Source organism: Panthera onca, chromosome E3, assembly GCF_046562875.1.
Source record: "Panthera onca isolate mPanOnc1 chromosome E3, mPanOnc1 haplotype 2, whole genome shotgun sequence".
Taxonomy (NCBI): Eukaryota; Metazoa; Chordata; class Mammalia; order Carnivora; family Felidae; genus Panthera; species Panthera onca.
In genome coordinates, this window is record NC_138354.1 from 16,164,911 (window position 1) to 16,192,736 (window position 27,826).

General features: G+C 41.2%; 1 protein-coding gene across 10 annotated transcripts in view; it reads left to right on the forward strand.

The window, feature by feature from the left end:
* Positions 1-27,826, forward strand: part of PSPH (phosphoserine phosphatase) — a 56,146-nt gene that overhangs the window by 22,158 nt on the left and 6,162 nt on the right. For 3 of the 10 annotated variants that reach the window (XM_060649111.3, XM_060649112.3, XM_060649113.3), the window contains exons 2-7: positions 14,015-14,143; positions 17,016-17,146; positions 18,946-19,069; positions 26,069-26,227; positions 26,917-27,051; positions 27,506-27,651. In XM_060649111.3, the coding sequence (XP_060505094.1) occupies positions 19,047-19,069; positions 26,069-26,227; positions 26,917-27,051; positions 27,506-27,651 (463 nt within the window). In that variant the 5' untranslated portion in view covers positions 14,015-14,143; positions 17,016-17,146; positions 18,946-19,046. Of the gene's footprint in view, positions 1-13,665; positions 14,144-15,134; positions 15,273-17,015; positions 17,147-18,945; positions 19,070-26,068; positions 26,228-26,916; positions 27,052-27,505; positions 27,652-27,826 lie in introns of those variants that run through there. The other 7 variants (XM_060649114.2, XM_060649120.2, XM_060649110.2 and 4 more) reach the window with 7 other exon arrangements.

The window sequence follows — 27,826 nt, forward strand, 5'->3', positions numbered from 1 at the left end:
TTGTTGCTGCTTTTCTAGTTCTTTTAGGTGTGAGGTTACATTCTGTATTTGGAATTTTTCTTGCTTATTGAGATAGGCCTGGATTGTGATGTATTTTCCTTTTAGGACTGCCTTTGCTGCATCTCAATGGGTTTAGACTGTTGTGTTTTCATTTTCATTTGCTTCCATATATTTTTTAATTTCTTTTTTAATTTCCTGGTTGACACATTATTCTTTAGTAGGATGTTTTTTAACCTCCATGTATTTGGGGGCTTTCCAAATTTTTTCTTGTAGTTGATTTCAAGTTTCATAACATTGTGATCTGAAAACATGCATGGTATGATCTCTATCTTTTTGTACTCATTGAGGGCCTTTTTGTGACCCAGTATATTATCTATTTTGGAGAATGTTCCATGTGCATTAGAGAAGAATGTGTATTCTGCTGCTTTAGAATGAAAAGTTCTGAATATATCTGTTAAGTCCATTTGGTCCAATGTGTCATCCAGAGCCACTGTTTCCTTATTGATTTTCTGCCTAGTGATCTGTCCATTGCCATAAGTGTGGAGTATTAAAGTCACCTACAATTACAGTATTATTATCAATAAGTTTGTTTATGTTTGTGATTGATTTATATATTAGGCATAAACATTTACAATTGTTAGCTCTTCTTGGTCCCTTAATTATGATATTATGCCCTCCTTCATCTTTTGTTAAAGTCTTTGTTTTAAAATTGTGGCGGGGGGGCGGGTTCCTCGGTGGCTCAGTTGTTTAAGCGCCTGACTTCAGCTCAGGTCAGGATCTCATGGTTTATGAGTTTGAGCCCCGTGTCGGGCTCTGTGCTGACACCTCAGAGCCTGGAGCCTGCTTTGGGTTATGTGTCTCCCTGTCTCTCTGACCCTCTCCCGCTCGTGCTCTCTCAAAAAAACTTTGTTTTACATTTATTATTTTTTTGTGAGAGACAGAGAGAGACAGAGCACGAGCGGGGGAGGGGCAGAGAGAGAAGGAGACACAGAATCCAAAGCAGGCTCCAGTCTCTGAGCAAGCTGTCAGCACAGAGCCTGACACGGGGCTCGAACCCATGAGCCGTGAGATCATGACCTGAGCCAAAGTTGGACATTCAACCAACTGAGCCACCCAGGTGCCCCTAAAGTCCTTGTTTTAAAATCTAGTTTGTCTGATATAAGTATGGTTACTCTGGCTTTCTTTTGATGTCCAGTAGCATGATAGATGGTTCTCCATTCCCTGACTTCCAATCTGCAGGTCTCCTCAGTTCTAAAATGAGTCTCTTATAGGCAGCAGATAGATGGATCTCGGGTTTTTATCCATTCTGACATTCTGTGTCTTTTGATTGGGGTACTTAGTCCATTTACATTCAGAGTGATTATTGAAAGATATGGATTTAGTGCCATTTTGTTATCTGTAGATTTCGGGTTTGTGGTGATGTCACTGGTCCTTTTTAGTCTTTGCTGCTTTCCACTCACAGAGTGGAACTTCTGCTTTCTTGTGGGGCTGGTGTAGTGGTCATGAACTTCTTTTGTAAGGGTTAAATTGTGTGTAGGGCTAACACGTAGCTTGAAAAATAACAGCTTTGTTCTGACACTGAGATAACAGCCTTGCTTTACTCTTGTAAATTATGCTTCATACTCTTGTAAATCAGGCTTCACCAATGAAGGAAACAAAAGCTCAAAGAAAAGAGCATCAGAGGCAAGGTCAAGGAGATCCACTGGTTGCAACTTAGCGGCAGAAAGTCTAAAATAATCACCTCATCCGGCAACTGTTTCTAACTCATCTGGGAACTGTTTCGCTGTTCTGTTCCCAGGTGATGATAAAACGATGTGATCGGCCATAAAAACTCTGTACCCTGGCTGTTCGGGGCCGCACTCTTATCAAGAGTGTTGGTCCCGATCGGTCGGCCTTGCCTCTCATTGCAATAAACTTTGTTGTGACTGTCACTGGTGCCCGTAGCATTCTGTTTCAGGAGTGGTGTGGATGCGACACTTTAGTTTCTGTTTGTCTGGGAAAGCCTTTATTTCACCTTCTATTCTGAATGACAGCCTTGATGGATAAAGGATTCTTGGCTGCATATTTTTCCTATCCAGCACATTGACTATTTCCTGCCACTTCCTTCTGGCCTGCATAGTTTCAGTGGACAGGTCTGCTACTACCCTGATGTGCCTATCCTTGTAGGTTAAGGACCATTTGTCCCTAGCTGCTTTCAGAATTCTCTTTCTCTTTATATTTTGCCAGTTACACTATGATATGGCATGGTGTTGACCTGTTTTTGTTGATTTTGAAGGGGGTTCTCTGTGCCTCTTGGACTTGGATGTCTGTTTCTTTCCCCAGATTAGGAAGTTCTCAGCTGTAATTTGTTCATATAAACCCTCTGTCCCTTTCTCTCACTCTTCTGGAATTCCTATGATATGCATATTGTTTCATTACATGAAATCACTTCACTTTCTAATTCTCCCCTCGTGATCTAGTAATTTCCTTTCCCTCTTTTTTTTCAGCTTCATCATTTTCCATAATTTTATCTTCTGTTTCACCTATTCTCTCCTGTGCTTCTTCCATCCTTGCTGTCCCTGTATCTAGTTTATTTTGCATCTTGTTATAGCATTTCTTAATTCATTGTGACTAGTTCTTAGGTCTTTGGCCTCTGCAGCAAGAGATTCTCTGCTGCTTCCATGCTTCTTTTAAGCCCAGCTATTAGTCTTGTGACTGTTACTCTAAATTCTTGTTCAGATATATTGTTTATATCTGTTTTGAGCAATTCTCTGGATGTGATTTCTTCCTGAAATTTCTTTTGAGGAGAATTCTTCTGTTTTGTCATTTTGGCTAAGTTTCTGTCTTTTGTGTGTTTTGATAGCTTGTTTTGTGTCCTGCACCTGTGAGTACTACTATATTAAAAAAGGATCATACACTGTCCAGGGCCTGGCACTTCAGGAAGTGTTTTTGGTGTATGTTGCATGCACTCAGTTGTTGCATTTGGGCTGCTGTATCCCACTGGTCAGTCCTCTGCAAAGCTCCTCCTTGATTGTAGTGGTGGAGTGTTTGGATCTTCAACCATGTGTGCTTTGATTTGTTTGTTGAAGTGACCCTGGAAAATAAGGAAAGGGGGGAGGGGAAACCTGATCCCTTGAAAAGAGAAAAGTGAAAGGGGAGAAAAGAAGACTGAAGAGAGAGTCAAAAAAACTCTATAAGGCTAAATCCAGAGAAAGAGAAAAGAAAAAAAGGAAGAAGAGATAGACAAGGTATAAAAAGAATAGTGTAAAAATGCCTGATCAAATTTATATTTATCTATCTAATAAACAGTCAGACACTATGAACCTGATTCCAAAAGAAAAAAACAAGAGGGTAGAAAGAAAAAGCAAAGAAAAAGACAAACAGACAAACAAGCAAACAAAACCAAAAAAACCAGTTGTCTGTTGGGGCCTGGGACCGGTGGCTGTGCTGATCTGGAGGAGAAGCTGGTTGTTGGGTCAGTGTCAGTCTTCCTCCAGCTGATAAGCAGTTGCCAGGGCACAGAGGGGCGGAGTTTGGTGTAAGTGGGTCCTGTTTCCACTGGGGGCTGCTGCATTGCTCTCTGAAGTCCCACTCTGAAGTGTTAGTGTGGGGGAGAAAAATGGTGAGACCCTAATCTCTCCTCCCCTGACTGGTGTCTCAAACCACACTGTTCAGGTAGCCCTCACAGAATAGCCTAGAAGTTCAGCTTGCTCTGCTCCACAGTCTCTCTCCTGCCTTCTAGGCACTTGGCTGGGATTCAAAACCTGAAGTCTTAAAGGACCCTGCACCATGTGGACCCTGCACTATCAGGACCCTGTTCTGGTGAAGTACCACTCAGCCCTGCTGATACAAGGCCTTTGGCTGGCACCTGCAGGGTCCTTTGCCCTTGGGGAGGCAATAAACCTTCTTCCCACAGTTCTGGAGGAAGGGGACTGTGCTCTCTCAGTGTGCCCCTGAGATCACTACCGTTCTCCGGGTGGCTCCCTCCTTCCCAGGAGTGTGCACACAGCTCTGGCTTTGCCAGAGCAAGTCCCACACTTTTGAAACCTCTGAGTTTTAGCTCCTAAGGCTGGTTGCAAAATAGAAACTGGCACTCTCTGTATTTCTCGTTCCCCAGTCCATGGTGTGGAGAGGTTTTTCTCCTGTGTTAACTCCATACCACAATTTCACAACCCCTCTCTTTCTCTCCCTTTTGTCTTTCCACAGAAGGGGTTCCCTCCCTTCTGTGCGGACATGGCCATTTTATCTCCTCCAATTCACGTACACTCACCTCTATCCCGCCAAGCTGTCTCCCCCCAGCTGTAGAGATCTTTCTGCCACTCCGCAGATCGATTTCTTGGGTGTTCCAAGTGTTCTGACCTCAATACAGCTGTGTTTGAGGGACGAGGAAAATCCTGGTTTCCCTACATCTCCATCTTTTTTCTGCCCCTCTTCAGTGTTTTTCTTTAGATTTATGGTCCATTCTGAGTTTGTTTGTATGTAGGTATCAATTATTTTTAAAGTCTATTCATTTTGAGAGAGAGAGGTTGCTTGTGCATGCATTCAAGCAAGTGGGGGAGGGGCAGAGAGAGAGGTAGAGAGAGTCTCAGGCAGGCTGTACACTGTCAGGCAGAGCCCAATGCGGGGCTCGAACCCACCATGAGATCATGACCTGAGCCAAAGTCAGATGCTCAACTGACTGAGCCATCCAGGTGCCCCCTGAGTTAATTTTTATAGAAAGTGTAAACTGTAGGTCATGAAGATTCATTTGCTTTTTTTTTGAACACATTAAATCCTGATTGTTCCAATACCATTTGTTAAAAAAGACATCCTTTCTCCACTGAATTGCCTTTAACACCTTTGTAAAAAAAATCAATTGGTGATATTTGTTTGGGTCTGTTTGTGGATTCTATTCTGCACCCTTGATGTATGTGCTTTACTTTTTTTTTTTTAAGCTTATTTATTTGTTTTGAGAGAGGAGGAGAAGGGGTAGAGAGAGAAGGAGAGTGAATCTCAAGTAGGCTCTGTGCTGTCAGCATGGAGTCTGATGCCGGGCTCAGTCTCACAAACCATAAGATCCTGACCTGAGCTTAAATCAAGAGTCAGACACTTAATGGACTGAGCCACCTAGGTACCCCAGTGCCTGTCCTTTTCTAATACCATACTGTCTTGCTTACTGTAGCTTTATAGTAAATCTTAAAATCAGGTACTGTACTGTGATTCCTCCAAATTTATCCGCTTTTTTTCTGAATTGTTATAATGAATCTAGGTTTTTTTGCCCATATTTAAATTTAGAATCAACTTGTCTATATCAATAAGAATATACTGGGGATTTTATTGGAACTGCAAGAAGTTTAAAGATTTATTTCGAGAGACTTGACGTCTTTAGTATATTGAGTATTATAATTCATGAATATGGTATGTTTATTTAGGTTTTTGAATTTTTATCAGTATTTAAAATTTTTCTGCCTAAGACCTGGACACATTTTATTAAATTTATTAAATTTATGCCTTAGTATTTCCTTTTCAAAAAGACTATTATAATTGGTTTTGTTTTTATTTTGTTTTTATTTTTTATTAAAGATTTTTTTTTTACATTTATTCATTTTTGATAGAGACAGAGCATAAGTGGGGGAGGGGCAGAGAGAGAAGGAGACACAGAATAGGAAGCAGGCTCCAGGCTTCGAGCTGTCAGCACAAAGCCTGACGCGGGGCCTGAACCCACAAACCGCAAGACCGTGACCCGAGCCGAAGCCTGATGCCCAACCAACTGAGCCACTCAGGCGCCCCTAATTGGTTTTGTTTTTAAAATTTTTGTTTCGAATTCTTCATTGCTAGTACTCAGAAATATGTTGAATTTGTATGTTGACCATGTAACCTATTATCCTGTAACCTTACTAAACTTACTAGTTGTAAGAGAATAAAAAAAAAAAAAAAACCTTGGGATTTTCCATGTAGATAATCATGTCATCTGAAAAAAAGGACAGTTTTATTCTTTTTCTTGCCTTACTGCACTGCCTAGGACTTCCAATATAATGTTGAATAGGAGTGGTAGTGAGAGTGGACATCCTTGCCTTATTCCCATCTCAGGAAGAAAGCATTCACACTTTCCTAATTAAGTACAATGGTTTTATGTAGATATCTTTTATCAGATTGAGGAAGTTTCCTTCTGTGCTTAGTTTGCCAAGAGCTTTTACCATGAATGAATGTAGAATTTTGTTAAATGATTTTTCTACATCAATTAATAAGATCATGTGGTTTTTCTTTTTCAGACTGTTAATATAATGGGTTATATTGATTGATTTTCTGATGTTGAACAGGCTTGCATATTTGGAATTAATTCCACTTGGTCATGGTGTACAATTCTTTTTATACATTGCCACATTTGATTTGCTCATATTTTTTTGAGAACTTTTGTGCCTAAGTTCCTGAGATACCTATCTATAACTTGCTTGCTTATTTGCTTTTCTTCTCTTGCTTCCCCCTTTTTGGGGGAAAACTACCCTTGTCTAGTTTTGGCATCAGGGTAATACAAGCCTCATTAAATGAGATGGGAAGTATTTCCTCCTTTCTCGTTTTCTGGAAAACAGTGTGTAAAATACATGTTAATTCTTTCTTAAATGTTTGGTAGAATTCTCCAGTGAAATCATCTTGGCCTGGAATTTTTTTTTTCAAAAAGTTCTATAAAAAAGGAACCTTGTTGGGGCTCATGGGTGGCTCAGTTGGTTAAGCGTCCAGCTTCGGCTCAGGTCATGATCTCACAGTCCGTGAGTTCGAGCCCCACGTCAGGCTCTGTGCTGCCAGTTCAGAGCCTGGAGCCTGTTTCAGATTCTGTGTCTCCCTCTCTCTCTGACCCTCCCCCATTCATGCTCTGTCTCTCTCTGTCTCAAAAATAAATAAACGTTAAAAAAAACAAGACTGCAGATTAAATTTTTAAAATTAATATAGGAATATTCAGGTTATATATTTTATCTATTGGGTGAGTTTGGTAGCTTGTGGTTTTCAAAGGAATCAGTCCATTTCATCAAAATTGAATTTATGTGTATAATATGTTCCAAATATTTCCCATCTTTTTAATGTCTGTAAGGTCTACTGTGGTATATCTTTCATTCCTACATTGGAAATTTGTGTTTTTTCTTTCTCTCTCTCTCTCTTTTTGGTCAATATTGCTAGAAGTTTGTCAATTTTATTGATCTTTTCAAACACCAGATTTGGTTTTATAGATTTCCTCTATTTTTTGTTTTTAATTTCATTGACTTTTGCTCTAATATTTATTATTTCTTTTCTCTGCTTGCTTTGCGTTTGCTTTGCTCTTCTTTCTTTGTTCCCTCGTCCCTACCCCTCCCCCTCCAGACTTAGTTCTTTATTGATCTATCTGCAAGTTCACTGATCTTTTCCTTTGTAGCCTCCTATATACTGTTAAACAAATCCAGTAAATTTTTATTTAGTATATTTTCTTTTTCAGTTCTATATTTTCTATTTATTTATTTATAATTTATTTATTTTTGAGATAGAGACAGAGTGCGAGTGGGGGAGGGGCAGAGAGAGAAGGAGACACAGAATCAGAAGCAGGCTCCAGTCTCTGAGCTGTCAGCACAGAGCCTGACCTGGGGGCTCGAACCCACAAACTGCGAGATAATGACCTGAGCTGAAGTGGAACGTTTAGCCAACTGAGCCACCCAGGCACCCCAATTTATTTTTATTTTTTGATGTTTATTTATTTTTGAGAGAGAGGGAGAGCACATGTGGGGGAGGCGCAGAGAGTGAGAGGGAGACAGAGGATCCGAAGTAGGCTCTTTCCTGAGAGCAGAGAGCCTGATGTGGGGCTCGAACCTGCAAACTGTGAGATGATGACCTGAGCCAAAGTTGGAGGCTTAACCAACTGAGCCACCTAGGTGCTCCCCCTTTTTTTTTTTAAGTTTATTCATTTATTTTGAGAGAGAGAGAGTGCATGAGTGCGAGTTAGGAAGGGGCAGAGAGAATTCCAAGCAGGCTCTGCACTGTCCACATGGAGCCAGACTCTCAAACCCAGGAACCCTGAAACCACGGCCTGAGCTGAAATCAAGAGTCAGATGCTTAACTAACTGAGCCACCCAGGCGCCCCTATATTTTTTGTTTAAAAAGCTTCCATTTCCTCCTGAGGTTTTTCATTTAGGCAACCAATTATGACAATGTTTTCCTTTAGGTCTTTGAATATATTTAGCTTCATTGCTTTAAAGCCTTGTATGGTAATTGTAACATCTCTGTTATCTTGGAGTCTATTCTATTGCCTTTCCCCCCTTGATTGTGGGTTACATTTTCCTGTGTCTTAGAAAGTCTTAATTTTTGATTTTATATTGTATATTTTGGACATTTGGGGTTGGATATTTTAGGGACATAGGTTCCATTATTTTTTTCTAAAGAATGTTTACATTCGTTCTATCAGGAAATTAAAATACTGGCCGATTGCCTTGTACTTATGGTGTCTTGATATTATACTTTGTGAGGTCTCAGCAGGCCCTGAGAGGGCTTTACAAGGCACCTAGGAGACATACTGGAACCTGAGCCACTCTGGGCTAAACTCCCCAGACGAGCCAAACACCCATGTCCGTCCCACTGTCTCCTCCCTTCTGACCTCTCAAACAAACCCTCTGAGGTCTTGGTCCCTTAGTTTCATTCTCACCTCTCAGTTTTAGAGCAAATACTTTGTTCTGGGACGTAATGTTTACTTCTAAACTGTGGTCCTTCTGGGGTTTTAGTGGAAGGCTTAAGATGTGGACCAAACCCCTCTACTTTGACAAGATTCTTATGACAAACTCTGCTCTGTGGTGGACAGCAGCTGAAATCTCTGTTCAGCTGTTTTTAGCCTTCCACCTGCAAATAACAGAGGGCTCAACTGCACTGGCTTAAATAAATAGGAGTTTATTCATTTTTTAAAAGAAATGTAGGGATGGATGGCTGCTGCTATTGGGAACCATGGTGCAATCATTTCATAGCTGGGTTCTTGTCATTCTTTCGGTTTTTCTTCGTGGCTGCAAGATGACTGCTGTACCTCCACTAATCTCATTAATATTAGAGGCTGGAGGAAATAGAAAGGGATTAGGCCAGCAATGGTGTTCTCTTCATATTAGGAAAGTAAAAGCCAGCAACCCACTCAGCATGTTTCTGTATGAATTTCACTACTCAAGTCAGGAATGCATGGTCACCCTAAGTTGAAGGGAAACTGAGAAGATGGATTACAGGATTTCACAATTGGCTGACTAGTTAGAAACTTCACATAAGTTAAAAAAATTTTTTTAATGTTTACTTATTTTTGAGAGAGAAAGAGAGAGTCAGAGCGCAAGCAGGGGAGGGGCAGACACAATCTGAAGCAGGCTCCAGGCTCCAGGATGTCAGCATAGAGCCTGACACAGGGCTCGAACTCACAAACTGTGAGATCGTGACCTGAGCCGAAGTTGGATGCTTAACCAGTTGAGCCACCCAGGCGCCCCTAGGTAACTTTTTTGATATTTAATCATTTATCTTAGTAATATGAGGCATTTATTTATTTTAAATTTTATTTTATTATTTATTTTTTTATTGCACTATAATTAACATATATTATATATATATGTTAATATATATTTATATATATTATATACATATAACTTATGTTATATATAACATATAACTTATGTTATATATAACATATATGTTACATATATATAACTTATGTTATATATATGTTATATATAACATATATATGTTAATATATAATTAACATATATAATTAACATATAACATATAGTTTTGGTGTACAACATAATGATTTGATATTTGTATATATTGTGAAATGATCACTAGAATAAATCTAGTTAATATCCATCACCATTACATAGTTATAGTTTTTTTATTATGATGAGAACTTTTTAAATCCATGATTCGAAGTTTGGAATTTTCAGCCTTGTCCCTCATTCTCTTGAGAAGAGAGAAGGGCTGAAAATGGTGTTAATGATCGATCATGCCTATGTATGAAAGCTCCATAAAATCCCCAAAGTACTGGGTTTGAAGAGCTTCCAGGTTGGTGAACAGATCCACACGGGGAGGGTGATATACCCAACTCTATAGGAACAGAAGCTCCTGTGCTTGGGACCCTCCCAGACTTCGTTACACTATGTGTCTCTTCATCTGGTTGTTCATCTGTATCCTGTAGTAAGCTGGTAAATGTTAGTGTTGAGTTCTGTGAGCGGCTTTAGCAAATTAATTAAACCTAAGGAGGCGGGGGTGGGGGGGGAGTGGATGGCGGGCATTGGAACCTCTGATCTATAGCCAATTGGTCAGAAGCACAGACGATAACCTGAGCTTGCAGCTGGTATCTAAGTGTGTGGGGGCGGGGGAGGGCAGCCTTGTGGGACTGAGTCCTTAACCTGTGGGATATTATGCTTTGAGAAGACAGTGTCAGAATTGAGTTAAATTATAGGGTGCCCAGCTAGTGTTGCAGAGATTGTTTGGTGTGGGGTAAAACTTCCGCATTTGATGACTAGAAGTCAACTGTTTAGGGCAAGTAGTAAAAAACAACACAGGAGGAAAGAATTGGGTTTTCCCTACATAGGAAGGAAAAAAAAAAAACCCAAAAAAACAACCCTGAGTTTTTTCTGTTTTGATTACATACCTATAACTTATTTATTTTATAACTGGATGTTTGTACCTTTTGGCCACCTCCACCTATTTCACCCTTCCCCCACTCCTAAAGCATTTAGTTTTAATTGACTTGCAAATCATTAAAAAATTAATAAATGTTTTTAAACTAATCTCAACTACTATAAAATCAAATAAAGTAGAAAGGTAAATTTTTCACTCCTTTTACTCTCCTTGATTAATTGCTCCCCACAATTACTATTGACATACACAGAGGTTTTTCTTCTTTCAGAAATGAGAATCAAACAATATATATTGTTCTGCAACCTGCTTCATTCACAGGACATATCATAGACCCATTTCCATGCTGTGACTTATTTTGAATGTTATTTTTAATGTTGACATTAAATTGTATTTTCTTTATATTATTTTAAAACATTTATATATTTTTATGTATCAGTATTTAATGTGTTGATAAAAAATATTGTGTCTCATAAAATATATATACACACAAATATAAAAATCTGTATACTCACTGCCATTAAGTAACTCTATAATCTCTTCTCAGTCTCATTTTCTTTCCTGTATCCAGAGGTAACTACCTTCCTGAATTTTATGTTGTAAGTTATCACTTATGATATTAAATGATACTCTCTTTTTTAAGTTTCTGTCAATGTCTGTATGCATACAGTATTGTTGTGAATATTCTTATATGTGATTCCTGCTACTTATGTGCAAGAGTTTCTTCTGAGTACGTTTCTGAGGTGGAATTTCTGGGTCATAGAAAATGTGCATGTTCAATATCATACTGTTTCTAGAGTGATCCAATTTACTCTATTTTAGAAGCCTATTTTAGTAGCATTGAATTATTTTTTAAAAAGTACATGATTCTAACATAGTTAATCATCAGACAATATATTAGCTTATAAAAATGTGATCTATAGGAAACCTCTCAGGAACACTACTAGAATTACCTGAATTGCTTTTTACTAACCAATTATAATTAAAACTTTGCAAATAATTTGCTAATGTTTTTATTATATTGCATATACAATGCAATGGTTCACATGTGCTATTTAACGTTATTCCAGAAGAACAACAATGAAGCATAATGTAATCTATTTGTATAGTTATGCTTTGTCCAGCAACATTACTTCATGATTGTTACATGCATGTATCTAGGACCACCCATTAGCTTCCTCAGGACTTTTTTTTTTCTTTTTTTAAAAATGTGGTTTTTGTCTACAACACTGCCCCCTCATGACCACAAGTGTTAGTACAGGTGTGAATGTGAGGTAGGTAGAGACAGTGAATAGCTGACAGATTTTATTTATTCAGTACAAATATTTTATTTGAAATGTGTTTAATTTTAAACATCTATGAAGTATGAATAATAGCAGAAATTAATTCTACCTTTTTACATTATTGTACTTGGGTTTCTTTTCCCCTAGAAATACTCAACTACCATTTATACTTGTATACAAATACTTGGTGTTAAAATATATTTTTTTTTAATTTATGTTTATTTATTTTTGAGAGAGAGAAAGAAAGAGTGCGAGCAGGGGAGGGACAGAGAGAGAGAGGGAGACACGGAATCAGTAGCAGGCCCCAGGCTGGGAGCTGTCAGCACGGAGCCCCACGAGGGGCTCCAACTCAGGGACCTGGAGATCATGACCTGAGCCAAAGTCAGTCGCCCAACCCACTGAGCCACCCAGGCACCCCCCCCCCCCTTTTTTTTAAATTTTTTAAAAATGTATTTATTTTTGAGAGAGACAGACAGAACAAATATTTGGTGTTCAACATCTTGTTTCTTTTATTATACTTATTTCTAAATTACATACTACAAAATATAAACAGGTTCTTGACTAGATCGTTCTTTTAGGCCCCCTTATTTTGCCCTCCCTCATTAATTGTATCATTTTTTTACCTCATATTTCAACATTTATTTATTTTTGAGAGGCACAGAGAGACAGCACAAGTGGGGTTGGGTCAGAGAGAGAATGAGACACAGAATCTGAAGCAGGCTCCAGGCTCTGGGCTGTCAGCACAGAGCCCCACGCGAACCCACAAACCGTGAGATCATGACCTCGGCCGAAGTCCGATGCTTAACCGACTGAGCCACCCAGGCGCCCCATTTTTTACCTCATATTTCAAAACATCAAAATTCCTTCTCCCCATCCTTCATCAGAACCATCTTTGGCAGATCTGGGAGAAATTAAACCAGGTGTGCCCCAAACCTGTTTTGGCACAATGTTTCTTACAAATGAAATCTGAAAATACTGAACTTCAAGGGCACAACTGAGCAAAGAGCAGCAGCACTCTTGCTTCTGGATAGAATTGTGTTGAGAGGTTCTGTAGCAGCCGGCAGAGAAGCCGTGACCAAGTGTCCCGCTCCAGCAATAGCGCCCCCTCTGCCTGAGTGACCACTTGGAAGGAGTCTGCAGAACTGTCCGCATCTGAGGTTTCAGGCTGTGTTTGTTCTAAGGTGGGACCTCACTGCCCAGCTCCCGCGGGTTGAGCCAAAGGTTAATGTCTGGAGGTGCTCACCCCTTATTTATTGTAGTCAACTTAAAAGTAGCTCGGCAAGTGACACCTAGAAGAAAATAAGATGACAAGGAAAAAAGAATGTAAAGACTCATTTTGTTACGATTTTTTATATTTTAGTTGCGAATATAAGTAGTTTTGCTTTTGGTAATACACGTTTTTGGTTTAAAAAATTTTTTTTTATGTTTGTTCATTTTTGAAAGACAGAGAGAGAGAGAGAGACAGAGCACAAGCAGGGGTGGGGCGGAGAGAGAGGGGGACACAGAATCTGAAGCAGGCTCCAGGCTCTGAGCTGTCAGCACAGAGCGGGACGCGGCGCTCGAACTCACGAACCGCGAGATCATGACCTGAGCTGAAGTCGGATGCTCAACCGACTGAGCCACCCAGGCGCCCCGATAATACATGTTTTTTAATTGAAATGTAGTTGACTTATAATACGAATATAAGTCGTTACCGAAATTCTCTTGAGACCTACATTGCTACAAGAGCATAAGGTCAAACGCGGATTCAAAAAAGGTTCCGAAGGAGATTTCATTAATTGCAAAATTAGCGCAGAGGTCCCCGGCTTCTCTCACAACCCTCCTCCCAAGCGCCGGCGGCGCGGAGGGCCCCGAAGGTAGCCTCTTGCCCCTCCCGCGCAAAGTGGAGGTGGCGAGGCTCGCGGCTCTGCGGGAAAACGTCCACCTCGCGCTGCAAGTCTAGGGCCGCAGGCGCTGAGCCCCCGCAGTGAGGAGGGGCGGGCTCAGGGAGCCCCTCCCAGGGGGCGGGGCCAAGGGCTTCTCCCCAGCACCGCTGTGCAGTCTGAATCTCCAGGGTCTCCAGTTTAGAAAAGCCTATGAAAAGCCTAGCAGAAGCCAAGGTGCTTATCAGCAGATCTCTTATGATTGTTTGGTAAAAGCTCTGCGGGTCTGCACAGGTCGCCTCCCTCGGAGCTCGGCGACTGAACGTCGGAGCCGGCCCTCGGCCCCCCCTGCAGTCGGAAGGTTACAGCAGCGGGAGCCAGAGAGGCGGTGGCGGCGGCCCAGGAAGGAGCAGCAGCGCCCGGGTGAGTCTGGGCATGTGTTTATCTCTCCGTGTGCCCAACTTTATGATTTACCCGCCTTCCTTTTCCACATCCAGGGCCTCTGATTCTACGTGTGTTTTTCTTAATCGGCGTAGGTAAAATGGTTCATGGGACTTCAAGACTTTCTTTTCCTCAATTTACTTTTGAGTAGTTTTCCCTTGTTTTATGTCACTGTTACCAAACGGCATGAATGAATGATGCAATCCTGCATAGGAGAGTCATCAGTACAAGATTAGGAAAATCTCCGAAATTTAGTGTTGCAGTGTTTGACTTTGTCATTTTCTCTCCCATCAGAATTAGAATCTTAAGTAAGTACCTACCAGATACATGTTGTAAAGGTACAACTTCAAGCTGGGAATTAAATAATTCATTCATTCATTAAACTTGTTTACTATGTTTTCTTTATAAGTGACTTGCGTATTGTAGTTACTCTTTAAATATTTGACTGACCGGTATTGGAATGAGGATCGGGGAAGAAAATGATAAAATGCAGATTTCTAGATTTTATTACATCTACCTGGTAGGTTTTCAATATAATAATAGTGCTATCACTTTCATGTTGCTGAAATAAAGTAGTCAGGACGTTTTAAGTTTTCAGATAATTTGATTCATGCCTAATAATTTTTAAAGTTAATGTTTTCTTGATATATAATTCAATGCAATAATATGCACCCCCTTTAAGTGTACATTTTGATTAATTTTGACAATTGCACACACACTTTTAATCACCAGCACAATATAACACTTCCGTCACCCCTCAAAATTTCCTAAAATCATTTTGCAGTCAGATCTCCCCACCCTTAGCCCTACTGACCTGATTTTTGTCATTGTAGCATTTGTTTGTATTTTCTAGTGTTTTGTATAAATGGAATTATATTCTTTTGTGTCAGGCTTCTTTTGGTATAAAAGGTTTTTATATTTATCCCCATTTTTGGCATGCAGCACTAATTCCTTCCTTTTTGTTGCTGAGTAGCATTCCATTGTAAGGATATACCACAATTTGTTCATCCATTTATCTGTTGATGGACACTCTAGTTTGGGGCTTTCACGAATAAAGCGCTCTTTGATTGCTCTTGGATAAATCTCCAGGGTGGGATTGCTGAGTCTTATGGTAGGTAGTTTCTTTATTTTAAGAAACTGCCAAAATGTTTTCCAAAATGGTCGTACCATTTTCTATCCCTGCCAGCAGTGTATTAGAGAGTTCAGTTTTTCCAGGTCCTCACCAATACTTGGTGTGTGCAGTCTTTTTTGTTTTAGTCATTTGCCTTTTGAGTTTATCTGCATACCTTCTTTTTTGGAATGTCTATTCAAATATTTTGTTCATATTTTATTATAAGTTTTTCGTGTTATTACTGTGTTGTAAGAGTTCTTTATTCTGGGTACAAGTGCTTTGTCAAATATGTGTACTGTAAACATTTTCTCCCATTCTGTGGCTTGCCTTTTCCTTTTCTTTCTTTTTTTTTTTTTTTTTTTCTATCATGAAAAAGCTTTTGAAGAGCTTTAATCTTGATGAAGTTCATTCTATCACGTTTTCCTTTCATTATTCATGTTTTTGGGGTGTTAAGAAAGTTTTGCCTACCTCAAAGCTGTTGTGTTAGCTATGTATTGCTGTATAACAAATTACCCCCAAACTTGGGAGCTTAAAACAACAAATATTTATTTTCTCAGTTTCTGGGGGTTAAAATTCTGGGAGCAGCTTAGCTGGGTGGTTCTGGTTTAGGATTTTTTAAGCGGTCACAGTTGGCCAAGGTGAACTCACCTAATGGTGTATTGGAGAAGATCTGCTTCCTAGCCTGCTCACATAGTTGTTGGCAGGATTCAGTTCCTTGAGGGTTGTCGGACTGAGGGCCTCAGTTCCTTTCTGGCTGTTTGCTGGGGGCCCCTTAAGTTCTGCCACACAGGCCTCACCATAGGCCCCCACCAATGTGGCAGCTGTCTTTCCTTAGAGTAAGGGAGAGGCTGGGGCATGATGGAAGCCACATTCATTTTCGTTTTTGAAATTAACTAAAAAACTTGGATGAGAGAAAGGGTACACAACCTTTTTTGAGTTCAGTAAGGACTGTATTTTGAGCCTTCTGTATTTTGAGCCTTCCCTTTCAATCTCTTTGCTTTTCCTTGACTCATCTTATTTCTTTTATCTTTTTTTTTTCTTCTGAGATTTAGCATTGTTGTCTACTTTTTAAAAAATGATGAGGTTATTTTTTTAATGTTTATTTATTTTGAGAGAGAGTGTGTGCAAGCGTGTGCGCATGAGAATGGGGGAGGGGCAGAGAGAGAGACAGTGCAGAACCTGACTCGGGGGCTCCATCCTACAAACTGAGATCATGACCAGAGCCAAAATCGAGAGTCGGATGCTCAACCGAGATGCTTCTATTTACAGTTTTGATTATGAGGAATTTAATTCAAAATTGCTGACTTTGTTCCCTTGTTATTGGGTAGCCAGACTCTTCTGTGACTGTTCTTGGAATATTGGAGACTTTGTTTCTTCGTTTTGAAGACAGCTGGGTCTGTTTTGTAGTCTGTTAATGTACCTAAGTCAGCTTCCCTGTCTTTGCATTTTGTTCTCTCAGTAGATCCTCTTTTCTTCCCTTGCCTCTGTGTTCTGCTGATCTGGTGTAGGTGATTTCCTGTCAGACCTGAAGCTTTTGCAGAATCAAAGCCAGAGAAAAGTGTGTGTACTCCTCTGCAGTCCTGAAAGGAGGCAGAAGTCCAGGGTCTTGCAAGGGAAGCAGTCTTAGGGAACTTTGCATCTGACCTGTCTTTGTACCAGTCCTACCAGCTGGGAGAGTGAAGCTAGACAGTTTCTTTCTTCTTTGAGTCTGAACCTTGATGTTCATTTCCTTCTTCTTTCTAGGCTCTTGCTCTTGCAGAACTCCCAAGATCTCATAAAGAAATTTGTAGTCAAAACTTTATGCTGCATTTTTATTCAGTAAAGAAGCAGGAAGAGAAGAGTGTCATTTCCTAGGAATCCAGCACTGGAGAAACGTGAGTCTGATTTGTTTTTTGTTGCTGTTAATTTGTTTATCAGTGATCAGTTTCCTCTTCACCGGAATAAAATTGTGCACTGTAATGTATGTGGGGTACATAAAATCTCAGGTTCCCCAGAACAGCAGTTCCTTTTTTTTTTTTTTTTAATCATAAATGCATTGGCCAGAAACCCTACGCTTAGTTACTGGAGGGCCTTTGACTCTTCACTGATCCAGAAGCTTCTCAGGCTCCATTGGTGCATTGTTGCAGTGCCCAGAGGGCCTGAAACAGACTCACCCCTCTTACCAAAAGTGACATCCATTTAAGCCTAGTAAGTTTTGTTCTCTTGGATGTGCTTGACCTCCGTAACCTCTGTACCAACTTGTATTTGTTCTTACACAAGTGAAGGTAAGAGGTCAATCCTAACAAAAGAGTAAGTTGGTGAAGGTGATCTTGGGTGCCTCTCATGGGATACATAGATGAAGAAGTTCAAACAGAGTTTTTGTGGAGAGGTTTTTCCCTCTTATCCAAAATCAGAGCTCCTAAGGCTGGCCCTGAAGGAAAACATACTTTTGTACTTTTGGAGCTGGGGGTGAGAAGGGGTTGTCAGCAGAGGCTTCTTTACCATTGGCCCCATGTTTCCCCAAGATGGACCAGCTGGGGGTCAGGCGGACAGGAGACCTGTTCTGACCCGCAGAAGGGCAGTGGTTCATTGCTCAGGACTGGGCCTGGGAGCTGCCATGTCAAAGCACATACCCTTCTGCTAGGATTTCTTCCACCTCCAGCGCTGTTCCCCTCCCCACAAAGGCCAGATGTGAGGGATCCAGAGTTCATTCTCTAGCAATGATTTTTTTGTGTGTAAAATTCTAATGTACACAATTTACTTTGAAGCACCTTAACTTAGCAGATTTTTCCTCCCTCTAGCTATGAGAAATTTGAATAAGTGTGAATTGTGAGCCACTCCTGGTGGAGACCATGAAAAAACAGGCAGCCAGAAGTGAACAAGGAGGCAGGGCATTTTACAGTGCTGGCCATTTGTTCTAAGGTCTAAGTAGGGAGCCAAATCTGTGTAATCCTAGGGGTTGGAGGGCATATCCCCTGACATGAGCATTCTGTGGGGCAAAGTTAAGGTTATATAATCCAGCTGTGTCTTCTAGGGAGGGCGTGGAGAAAGAATCAGCCTTCCAAGTAAATTCAATGTGACTTTTGTCTCAAACATCCTATTTTCTTTGTCTTTGGTACACAGTACAATCCAGGAAGCAGTTTTCGGCGCTTCTGAGTCGTAAGTCAGGACTAGTGTTCATCTGGGGATATGGAAATCAGTCCTTACTTTGTTTGAGGAAATGTGTGTTTCCTTTCATATCTGAGGCTGATGGTCTGGCTGAAGCTATTGCTATTATCAGTGGTCAAGAAGAGACTCAAGTCACTGACTTTTCAAACACGAACAATAATGATTTGTCCGATCATCTCAGTGAGACTGGTAGCCTCTTGAACATGGTGCCCATTGTGTACTTCTCAGGTCATAGGCTTAGGCACAGGGTGGTAGTGTGGACTGGCTTTGGTCGTACAGGTTTTGAGCCTTCAGGAGCCAGTCAGTCATTCTCAGGAGTATTGCCTGTTCTTAGTGACATTGTACTGCCTCATGCACAGTCTTAAAAGGTTCTTTGGCCTGTCCCATTTATCTCCTTTTAGCTCTTCTTATGTTATTTGTCTGTTCCTCGCTTTCCCTCTATTTGCATGTGATTGGTTCTCTTATGCTCGGTGGGATTGCACTGCATTAACTACCACTCCTCTGCTGATAGACTTCTGTCTTCTAGGCTTGTATAATGAGCCTGCCTAGCCATGTGATATGAATTGCATCGATTCCCTCTGGACCAGAGCCAAATGAGTGGTTACTGAGCCACAGAGAGAGTGGGATATGAAGCTCCTTGATGTTCCCGGGTTGGTGGAAATTTGATGATTTATGAAACCTGTTTCTATCTACTGGCCTCCCAAAGAATGTGCAGACTTTCTTCTTTCACTGTTAATGAACCATTACCCATTGTGTTGTCCAGCTAGCAGAACTTTGGTCTGAATTCTTGATGAAAATCTCTGACATTTCCTGAATCCACATAGGTTCTTATCAAATGTTTAACCTTACTTAGTTCTGCTTAATTTCTCTGCTTCTCAATTTATCCACCTCTTATTTATTCACCACCTTTTATGTTGTTTCTGTGCATTTGAGATCCAAGTTTTAGTTTTTTTAGCCATCACTTGGGAGCTGTGTGACCTTGGGTAAAGCATTTAAGTATCTTACACCTCTAGTTGTTAATTTGTGAAATGGACACATTAATATCGTTCTTGCAGAAAGGCATGGGATCTGACCCAGATGATGGCTTTGAGGTTTCTTCCAGCTTCAGAATATACGATGTCCATTCTGTTCTATTGGTTAGAGTATAGTCATCATTGCTGGTTAAGGATTTTGATTTGATTTGATTTGATTTGATTTAATTTTTATAAAGTTTTTATTTACTTTAAGAGAGTGAGAATGGGGGAGGGGCACAGGGAGAGGGAGAAAGAGAATCCCAAGCAGGCTCCGATGTGGGGCTCAAATTCATGAACTTGGAGATTATGACCTGAGCCAAAATCAAGAGCTGGACGCGGGGCACCTGGGTGGCTCAGTTGGTTAAGCGTTGGACTTTGGCTCAGGTCATGATCTTGCGGTTTGTGAGTTCGAGCCCCGCATTGGGCTCTGTGCTGACAACTCAGAGCCTGGAGCCTGCTTTGGATTCTGTGTCCCCCTCTTTCTCCGCCCATCCCTGCTTGTGCTTTGTCTCTGTCTCTCAATAATAAGAGACAAACGTTTAAAAAAATTATAAAAAAAAAAAAAAGAGCTGGATGCTCAACTAACTGAGCTACCCAAGTGCCCCTAATTTAATTTTTTTAAGTTTATTTATTTATTGAGAGAGAGAGAGAGAGAGAGAGAGAGAGATTGAGCAAGCATGAGCAGGGGAGAAGCAGAGAGAGAAAAAGAAAGGAGAAAGAGAATCCCAAGCAAGCTCTGTGCAGAATATGACTTAGGGCTTGATCTCACAAACCGTGGATCATGATCTGAGCCAAAATCAAGAGTCAGACACATAACTGACAGAGCCACCCAGTCACCTCAAGGATTTTAATTTTAGGCTGATAGCACTCTAAGTTGGGATAGTTTTATTGAGGATAATAATCTACTCAATTCTTGCTGAGTACTCAATAACTTCTTAGATTCAACTCTATTTAATTCATGAAATATTTATTTTACACCTGGTGGGTCCTGGAAACAGAGATGAAAGATAATTCAGTCAAGGTCCTTACCCTGAAGGAACTCCCATCCTAGGAGAGAAATGGGAGTGACTAATTAATTAATTCTCTGAAGGAATAGGAAGGAGATAGTGTAGTATAGGGAAGGTTATTTAATCTGCATCTTGAATAATAAATAGGAATTTGCCCACTGGACATGAGGACTTAGGTGATTTCAGACAGAGGGATTGGCATTTGCAAAGGCATAGAGGTTTAAAAAACTGACATTTAAGGAACAAGACATCTTCTGTATACCTTGAGCATAAGTTGTGTGTATATGTTTGTGTGTGTATGTATTTCTTGGGAGAGAAAAGCAATGGGGAATAGATTGGTGAAATAGATAGGATCCAAATCATGAAGGGCATAAATTAATTGAATAAGAGAGACATTAGGTTAATTTATATGCTAATTATGGGGACTGGATTAGCAAGGGCATCATTAGGTCTGATTTGATTAAGTCTTAACTTGATTTGATTCTAGATTCCTCAGAAGCCAAACCTGGGTACAGTCAGGTACAGTAGTATACTTAAAATTAAAATGTAATAGCCATGTTAAAAAAAAGTCTTTACCTTTTAGAAATATACACTGTAATATTTTGGATGAAATGATATGATGTGCTTTGAGATAATGAGGGAAGGTGGAAGTGTTTGGGCGTGATATTATGATTTATAATAAGAAACATATTTGCTCTTGTCCTCATCTCTGGCTCCCAGCTCTTAAAACCCTTGGAATTTCCTGTGATGAGAGTGATAAAGGTGTTTCTTCTTATGTTAGTGAGGTGACTTTTAGTCTGGTATTTCTTCCTGTGTTAATGAGGTGAATTTTGGACCTCACCTAAGGATGGGGCTATTTGCTATCAGAGCCAACCTTGGTGACTGGAGAGTTGGAACTTTGAGTCCCACCCTCCTGACCTCCAAGGAGGGGAGAAGGGCTGGTGATCTAGCTCAGTCATCAACGGCCAATGATTTAATCAGTCATGACTTCACAACAAATAAAAACCCAAAGGATGGAGTTCTGAAAGCTTCTGGGTTGGATTGGTGAACACATGGAGATGCAGGGAGAATGGGATGTTCAGAGAGGGCATGGAAGCTCTGTGCTTCTTCCCACAAACCCTGTCCTGTGCATCGCTTCCATCTGAGTTCTACCCTTTTATAATACACTGGTGAGCTAGTGAATAAAATATTTCTCTGAGTTCTCTGAGCCACTGTAGCAAATTAATCAAACCCAAAGAGGGGATTGTTGGAGCCTCCAGTGTGTAGCAGTTGGTCAGAAGCATGGGTGACAACCTGTACTTGGCATTGGGGTCTTAAGTGTGTGTGTGTGTGTGTGTGTGGTGGGGAAGGTTCAGTCTTATGGGACTGAACCTATGGGATTTGACGCTATCTGTGGGATAAAGTCAGAATAGAGTTGAATTATAGGAGACACCATGCTGGTGTCTAAGAATTGCTTCAATGTGTGGGAACGCACCCATGTTGGAATTGGGGTACAGAACCCTTGTTAGTGGGGTTGTTGATGAGGCATGATTTGCTATGATTGTTGAGGCAGGATGATGCATACATGGAATTCATGTATTCATTTTCTCTATTTTTGTATTTGTTTGACATTCTGCACAATAAAAAGTTAAATAGTTGCGGGTATGTAATTCACAATTATATCATTTCATTTATTTATTCAACCTTCAGAAATTAATTGAGCATCTACTCAAAAGAGGCCTAAATTGGGGTCTTAGAAAATTTTCGATCTTAGTATAAAGAGCTTGCAATCCAGGAGTGGAGGTGACAGGCACATAAGTAAGTCTAAGATAAGTAGGAATATTATGAATTTCATATATTGAAAACAGGTCTACATTAAGTACTGTGGAAACTCTGGAGAGAAATCTTTTCCAGCTCGGAGGAATCTGGGAAGACCCTATAGTGAAGATGGCATTGAGCTTTATTTCTTCACTTAATTCAACAAATATTATTAAGCCCTACTATAGGTACTGTAGGTACTGTTCTCAGTCCTAAGGATCCAGTAGTGAACAAAGCTGATAAAGAGCCTATTCTTATGAAATTTACATATTAATGAGGACAGATAGACAATACATAATAAACATAATAAATACATTTTTTTAAATTTATTTTGAGAGAGAGAAAGAGAGAGAGAAGTGGGGGAGGGGCAGAGAGCGGGGGCGGGGGGGGGGGGACAGAGGATATGAAGTGGGCTCTGTGCTGACAGCGAAGAGCCCCTTGTGAGGCTCAAACTCATGAACTGTGAGATCATGACCTGAGCTGAAGTCGGATGCTTAATCAACTGAGCCACCCAGATGCCTCATGAGTACATTTTATCATATGTTAGAAGATGATAGATGTTACAGAAAAAAGAAAACGTAAGGCATAGTGAGGAAGATTAGTAAGGTTGGGTTAAGGATAAGGAGAGGAGGTTGCAGTGATAAACAGGTGGTCAAGGGTTGGCACATGGAAGAAGGTGATATTTGGGCAAACGCTTTTTAAAAAAAAATTTTTTTTTAAATGTTTATTCATTTTTGAGAGAGAGAGAGAGAAAGAGAGTGCGAGCAGGGGAGTGGCAGAGAGAGAGTGGGACACAGAATCCAAAGAAGGCTCTAAGCTCTGAGCTGTCAGCACAGAGCCCGATGTAGGGCTTGAACCCATAACTGTGAGATCATGATCTGAGCCAAAGTTGGATGCCTAACTGACTGAGCCACCCAGGTGCCCCCACTCTTTTTTTTTTTTTTAATGTTTATTTATTTTTGAAAGAGAGACAGACAGGGACAGAGTGCGAGCAGGGGAGGGGCAGAGAGAGAGGGAGACACAGAATCCGAAGCAGGCTTCAGGCTCTGAGCTGTCAGCACAGAGCCCGATGCGGGGCTCGAACTCAGACTGTGAGATCATGACCTGAGCCAAAGTCAGACACTTAACCGACTGAGCCACCCAGGTGCCCCTGGGCAATCACTTTTTTTTAAAGAGTCATTATTTTTTACTCTTGATAAGGGACTTGGCCAAGTGAGTATCTGAGTGAAGAGCATTCCCACCAAGGGCACATCTGGAGCAAAGGCCCTGAGTGGGAAACCTGCCTCGTGTATTTCCAGAGCAGCAAGAGGACTGGTGTGGTTGGGGCAGAGTGAGCAAGGGGGAGGAGTAGGAAGTGAGGTCAGAGATGTAATGGGGGGGAGGCAGCGGTGGTGGTAGTGGTGCCAGGATGGGGGGCCGACCTTATAGGTGATTGTAAGAACTTTGGCTTTTACTCTTAATAAAATGAGGAGCCACTGAAGGAATTTGAGCTAGAAGTAAGTGTGACATAATTTGGTTTATAGCTTACAATGATTACTTTGGCTGTTATGTTAAGAACAAAAAACTGGGACGGGAGACCTTTTAGGAGGCTATTGGTGCAGTCTTGGCAAGAAAAATTTGTAACTCAGGCTAGACCAATAGCAGTGGATAGGGTGAGAAGTGGTCAGATTTTGGTTAGGCTTTCAAGGTGAAACCAACATAATTTCTTGAATGATGGGATATGGGTTTTGAGAGAAAAAAAATGTCGAGGGTGACTGAAAAATGGAGTTGCCATCAGGGGAGAGAAGGAAGGTGCAAGAATAGCCGTTTTGGGGAGACAAGAAGATCAGGAGTTCAGTTTTAGACATGTTTACCAGACACCTGAATGAGGTCAGGAAGGTGGTTGGAGTTTAGAGTTTGGGAGAGAGGCCTGGGGTCCAGGTGTATATTTGGAAGTTACTGTCATAGAGATGACATTTAAAGCCACAAGCCCGGATGAATTCATTGAGGGAGTGGGTGGGTTAGAGAAGACCAGGGGTGGACCATGGGTCGTTGCATCAGTAAGAGAACGGAAGAGAAGCAACCAGCAAAGGAGCCCAGTTCACAGGGGGGATGATATGTGAACCTGGGAAGTCAGTCCTCTGAGGTGAGGGATCTGCTTGAATAGGAGCAGGATGATGGTAGAAAAAGAGATTATAGATAATTAATAGCATACATGTTTAGTATTCATGTATTTTTAAGTTTCCTGTTTAATGGAAACTTCATTCACATCGAGGCTGGTGTTAGTTTAGTTTAATACTCTACTGTCTTACTGGATTCATTAATTTGCCTTCTCTTTCCCCTTCTTACTGGGTCTCCAGTGAAACTCCTGTTTCCTATTTGGTGCACTAGTTTGTAAGGGTTCCAAACGGGCTGGCTCTAGTTTGCCAGCCCTTGGCTGAAAAGATTTTTTCCCCCGCAGGTCACCTTTGACCTGGATCATTCTTACAGATGCATTGGGTTAGAAATCAGTTATGAAGTAGGTTGGCCAGTTCCTTTGAGTCTGTTTTTAGCCGGCATCTATTCTAAATATAGGTTATTTGCATCATCTGTGTGGCCTAGTACATGACGTATTTGATGGGAGATTGGTCTAGGTGACCTCTAGGATCCCCTTCACCCTCAAGATCCCAGTCCAGTGATTTTCTTAAAAAGTAAAAAACCCGCAAAATTCCTTTTGAAACTCTGTCCCCCATAGATTCTGCAGCACAGTGGTCCTCGGGGCTCTTCCTGTGAGTGAGTCTTGATCTCTTTTCATTTTCCTTCCCAGGCTCCTGATCTAACCTTTTCTGTTCCTTGTGGGCTCTGTCCTCAGCCCTGTTCTTTTCTCCTGCTCTCCACTCTCTGGTGACTTTCACCAGGCCATGCCCTCACTTCCCACCTCTACTCTGGTGACTAACCGATGTGTAGTTTAGCTCTGACCTCTCTGTGGAGGCAAAGGCCTTTCAAGGTTTTCCATTACCTAGATGTTAAAATCCAAACTCCTTAGCCTGGCTCAGGGCCCCCCTTTGTGCACCACCTGGTAGCTGGACTCCATTGGGAGGCTTCCAGTATGTTATCCATCATCTTTTTTCTTTTTTTTTTTTGAGAGCGAGCTCATGCACGCGAACAGGGCAGAGGGGCAGAGAGAGAGAATCCCAAGCTGAGTGTGAAGCCTAATGCGGGACTTTATCCCACAACCTTGGGATCATGACCTGAGCTAAAATCAAGTGTCAACCAACACTCAACCGACTGAGCCACCCAGGCACCCCTATCCATCATTCTTTCTCCTTGCCTTTGCCCCTACTCTTCTCTCTACCATCATTACTTCCTCTTCTTGCCTCTATCTCCCTGCCCCCCATGCCCAGCACACACCAAGCTGATACCCTGCCCTTTGAGAACCTACTCAGGCCACTTACTCTTCATGATTCAGCTCCAATGACTATGTCCCTTGGAATCCATATAACATAGGCAAGGTTAAAAGCATTTTCTCTGTGTGCCCACAGTATCTTATGCACATTTCCACTTTAGCACTTGGCCTTATTGCTATAATTATTAGGGCAAAAAGAGTTGAATATGGTTGAACGTCAAATATATTTGTAAGTTGGTATTTCACTAGACTGAGTTCCTGGGAGAAGAGTTTGGTCCCGCTCATTGAGACCTGACCTTTAGAAGGTGCTTATTTTGTACTAAACAACAAATAAGTCTGTGTGAGTCCATGTTTATGAGAGATACACGGACTTTGATATGAATCAAAGTATATTGGCATAAATGGGCAAAATTGGATCTTTTTTATGATTATAAGCCTTTAAGTATATTTATTCTTTTTCTCTTGTAGGAGAACAATTCTTCCAAGGATGGTCTCCCATTCAGAGTTGAGGAAACTTTTCTGTTCAGCTGATGCAGTATGCTTTGATGTTGATAGCACAGTCATCAGAGAAGAAGGAATTGATGAGCTAGCCAAATTCTGTGGAGTTGAGGATGCTGTGTCAGAAATGTAGGAACAGTATTTATTCACTTTATGAGATGATAAAAAATTGCAAAAGAGAGTGACGTTTCAACAACATGTAGGACCAGAGCCACATTTCTCTGATTTTTAGTCCCTGGCTATAAATCATGGGCAGTAAGCTGCTTCTTCCATCATTTACAACTGAATTCACTAGTGTACATTATCCAGTCATCCATTTATACAAATATTTATGGAAAAAGGAAAGTTGCCCCTGACAAATAAATATGGGTGACATGCTCTTAGCTCGGTCAGAGGAACGATGACCATAACTCACCAAAGAAGATGACGGGGTGGGGGATCACCATGTGTCCAGTGCTTTGTGTCATGGTTGAAAGTGTGGCCTCCGTGGTTTGCTAGAAAGCTAGTTTTGGTTCAGAGTCTCTCAGTTTATGCCTGCAGTATTATTGCTGCCTACAGTCACCAGGTCACGGACCATTTCATGTTCAGCTGCATTTGATGTGAGACGTGGCTGCAAAATCTTAGTATGATTCTCAAGCAAACCTCCCATATGTTTATTCCCAGGCCTCGCTCTCACGGATCGTAGCATGCGTGTTGTATGGTGGAGCTCTAGGTAGCACCTTCCTCCTGGGTGGACTTTGGAGGAGCTGGGGAGGTTGGGCATGTAAACTCTGGGGACATCTGACTCGGCTGGCCTGACTGTTGGGTCTTCCTTCTAGGACACGGCGAGCCATGGGTGGGGCAGTGCCTTTCAAGGCTGCCCTCACAGAGCGCTTAGCGCTGATCCAGCCCTCCAGGGAACAGGTACAAAGGCTCATAGCAGAGCACCCCCCCCACCTGACTCCTGGCATAAGGTAAGAGGAGCCCCGGTCCGGGTTCTGTCAGCACCTGTGTTTGGGGGCATTTCCTCTTGAGAGTCTCTCACCATTGCTCTAGTGCTCCCTTCTGTCTCGTTCTTTCAGCCTGTGGTCTTGTCTGGCTGGTTGGCTCTGCCCACGTCTGCCCACGTCTGCCCTTCCTTGCTCCCCAGGGAGAGCCTAAGCTTCCTCTCCATTTTGCGTTTCTAGGTTCATGGGCTGAGGAGACTTGTGGGATGGTTTCCTAAGCAGTCCAGCCCTACCTATTAATTTCTAAGTGCATTCAGAAAAACATTCATAAAACATTATAATTCGCCAGGCGATATACCTTATGTGATATATTTGGGCAGATGCATTTGGGAGAAAAAGATGTTTTTTAGTTTTCTCCTCATGTTTCATGTTTTTTCTTTTATATAATCAGGGTCTGGTATATTTTATTTCTTTTTTGCAGGGAGCTGGTAAGTCGCCTGCAAGAGCGAAATGTTCAGGTTTTCCTAATATCTGGTGGCTTTAGGAGCATTGTGGAGCATGTTGCTTCCAAGCTCAATATCCCATCAACCAACGTATTTGCCAATAGGCTGAAATTCTACTTCAATGGTAAGACTTTAATGGTGTCATTTCCCTTTCTCATCAGTTTTAGTATCCAGTATCTTTTTTTTTTTTTTTAAGGGTTTTTTGTTTGTTTAATACATCTGAAAAGAACGCACTTACAAAGAATTGAGACATGTGAAAGCATTGGTTCAACACTAATGAATCTACAAGAATTAGGATT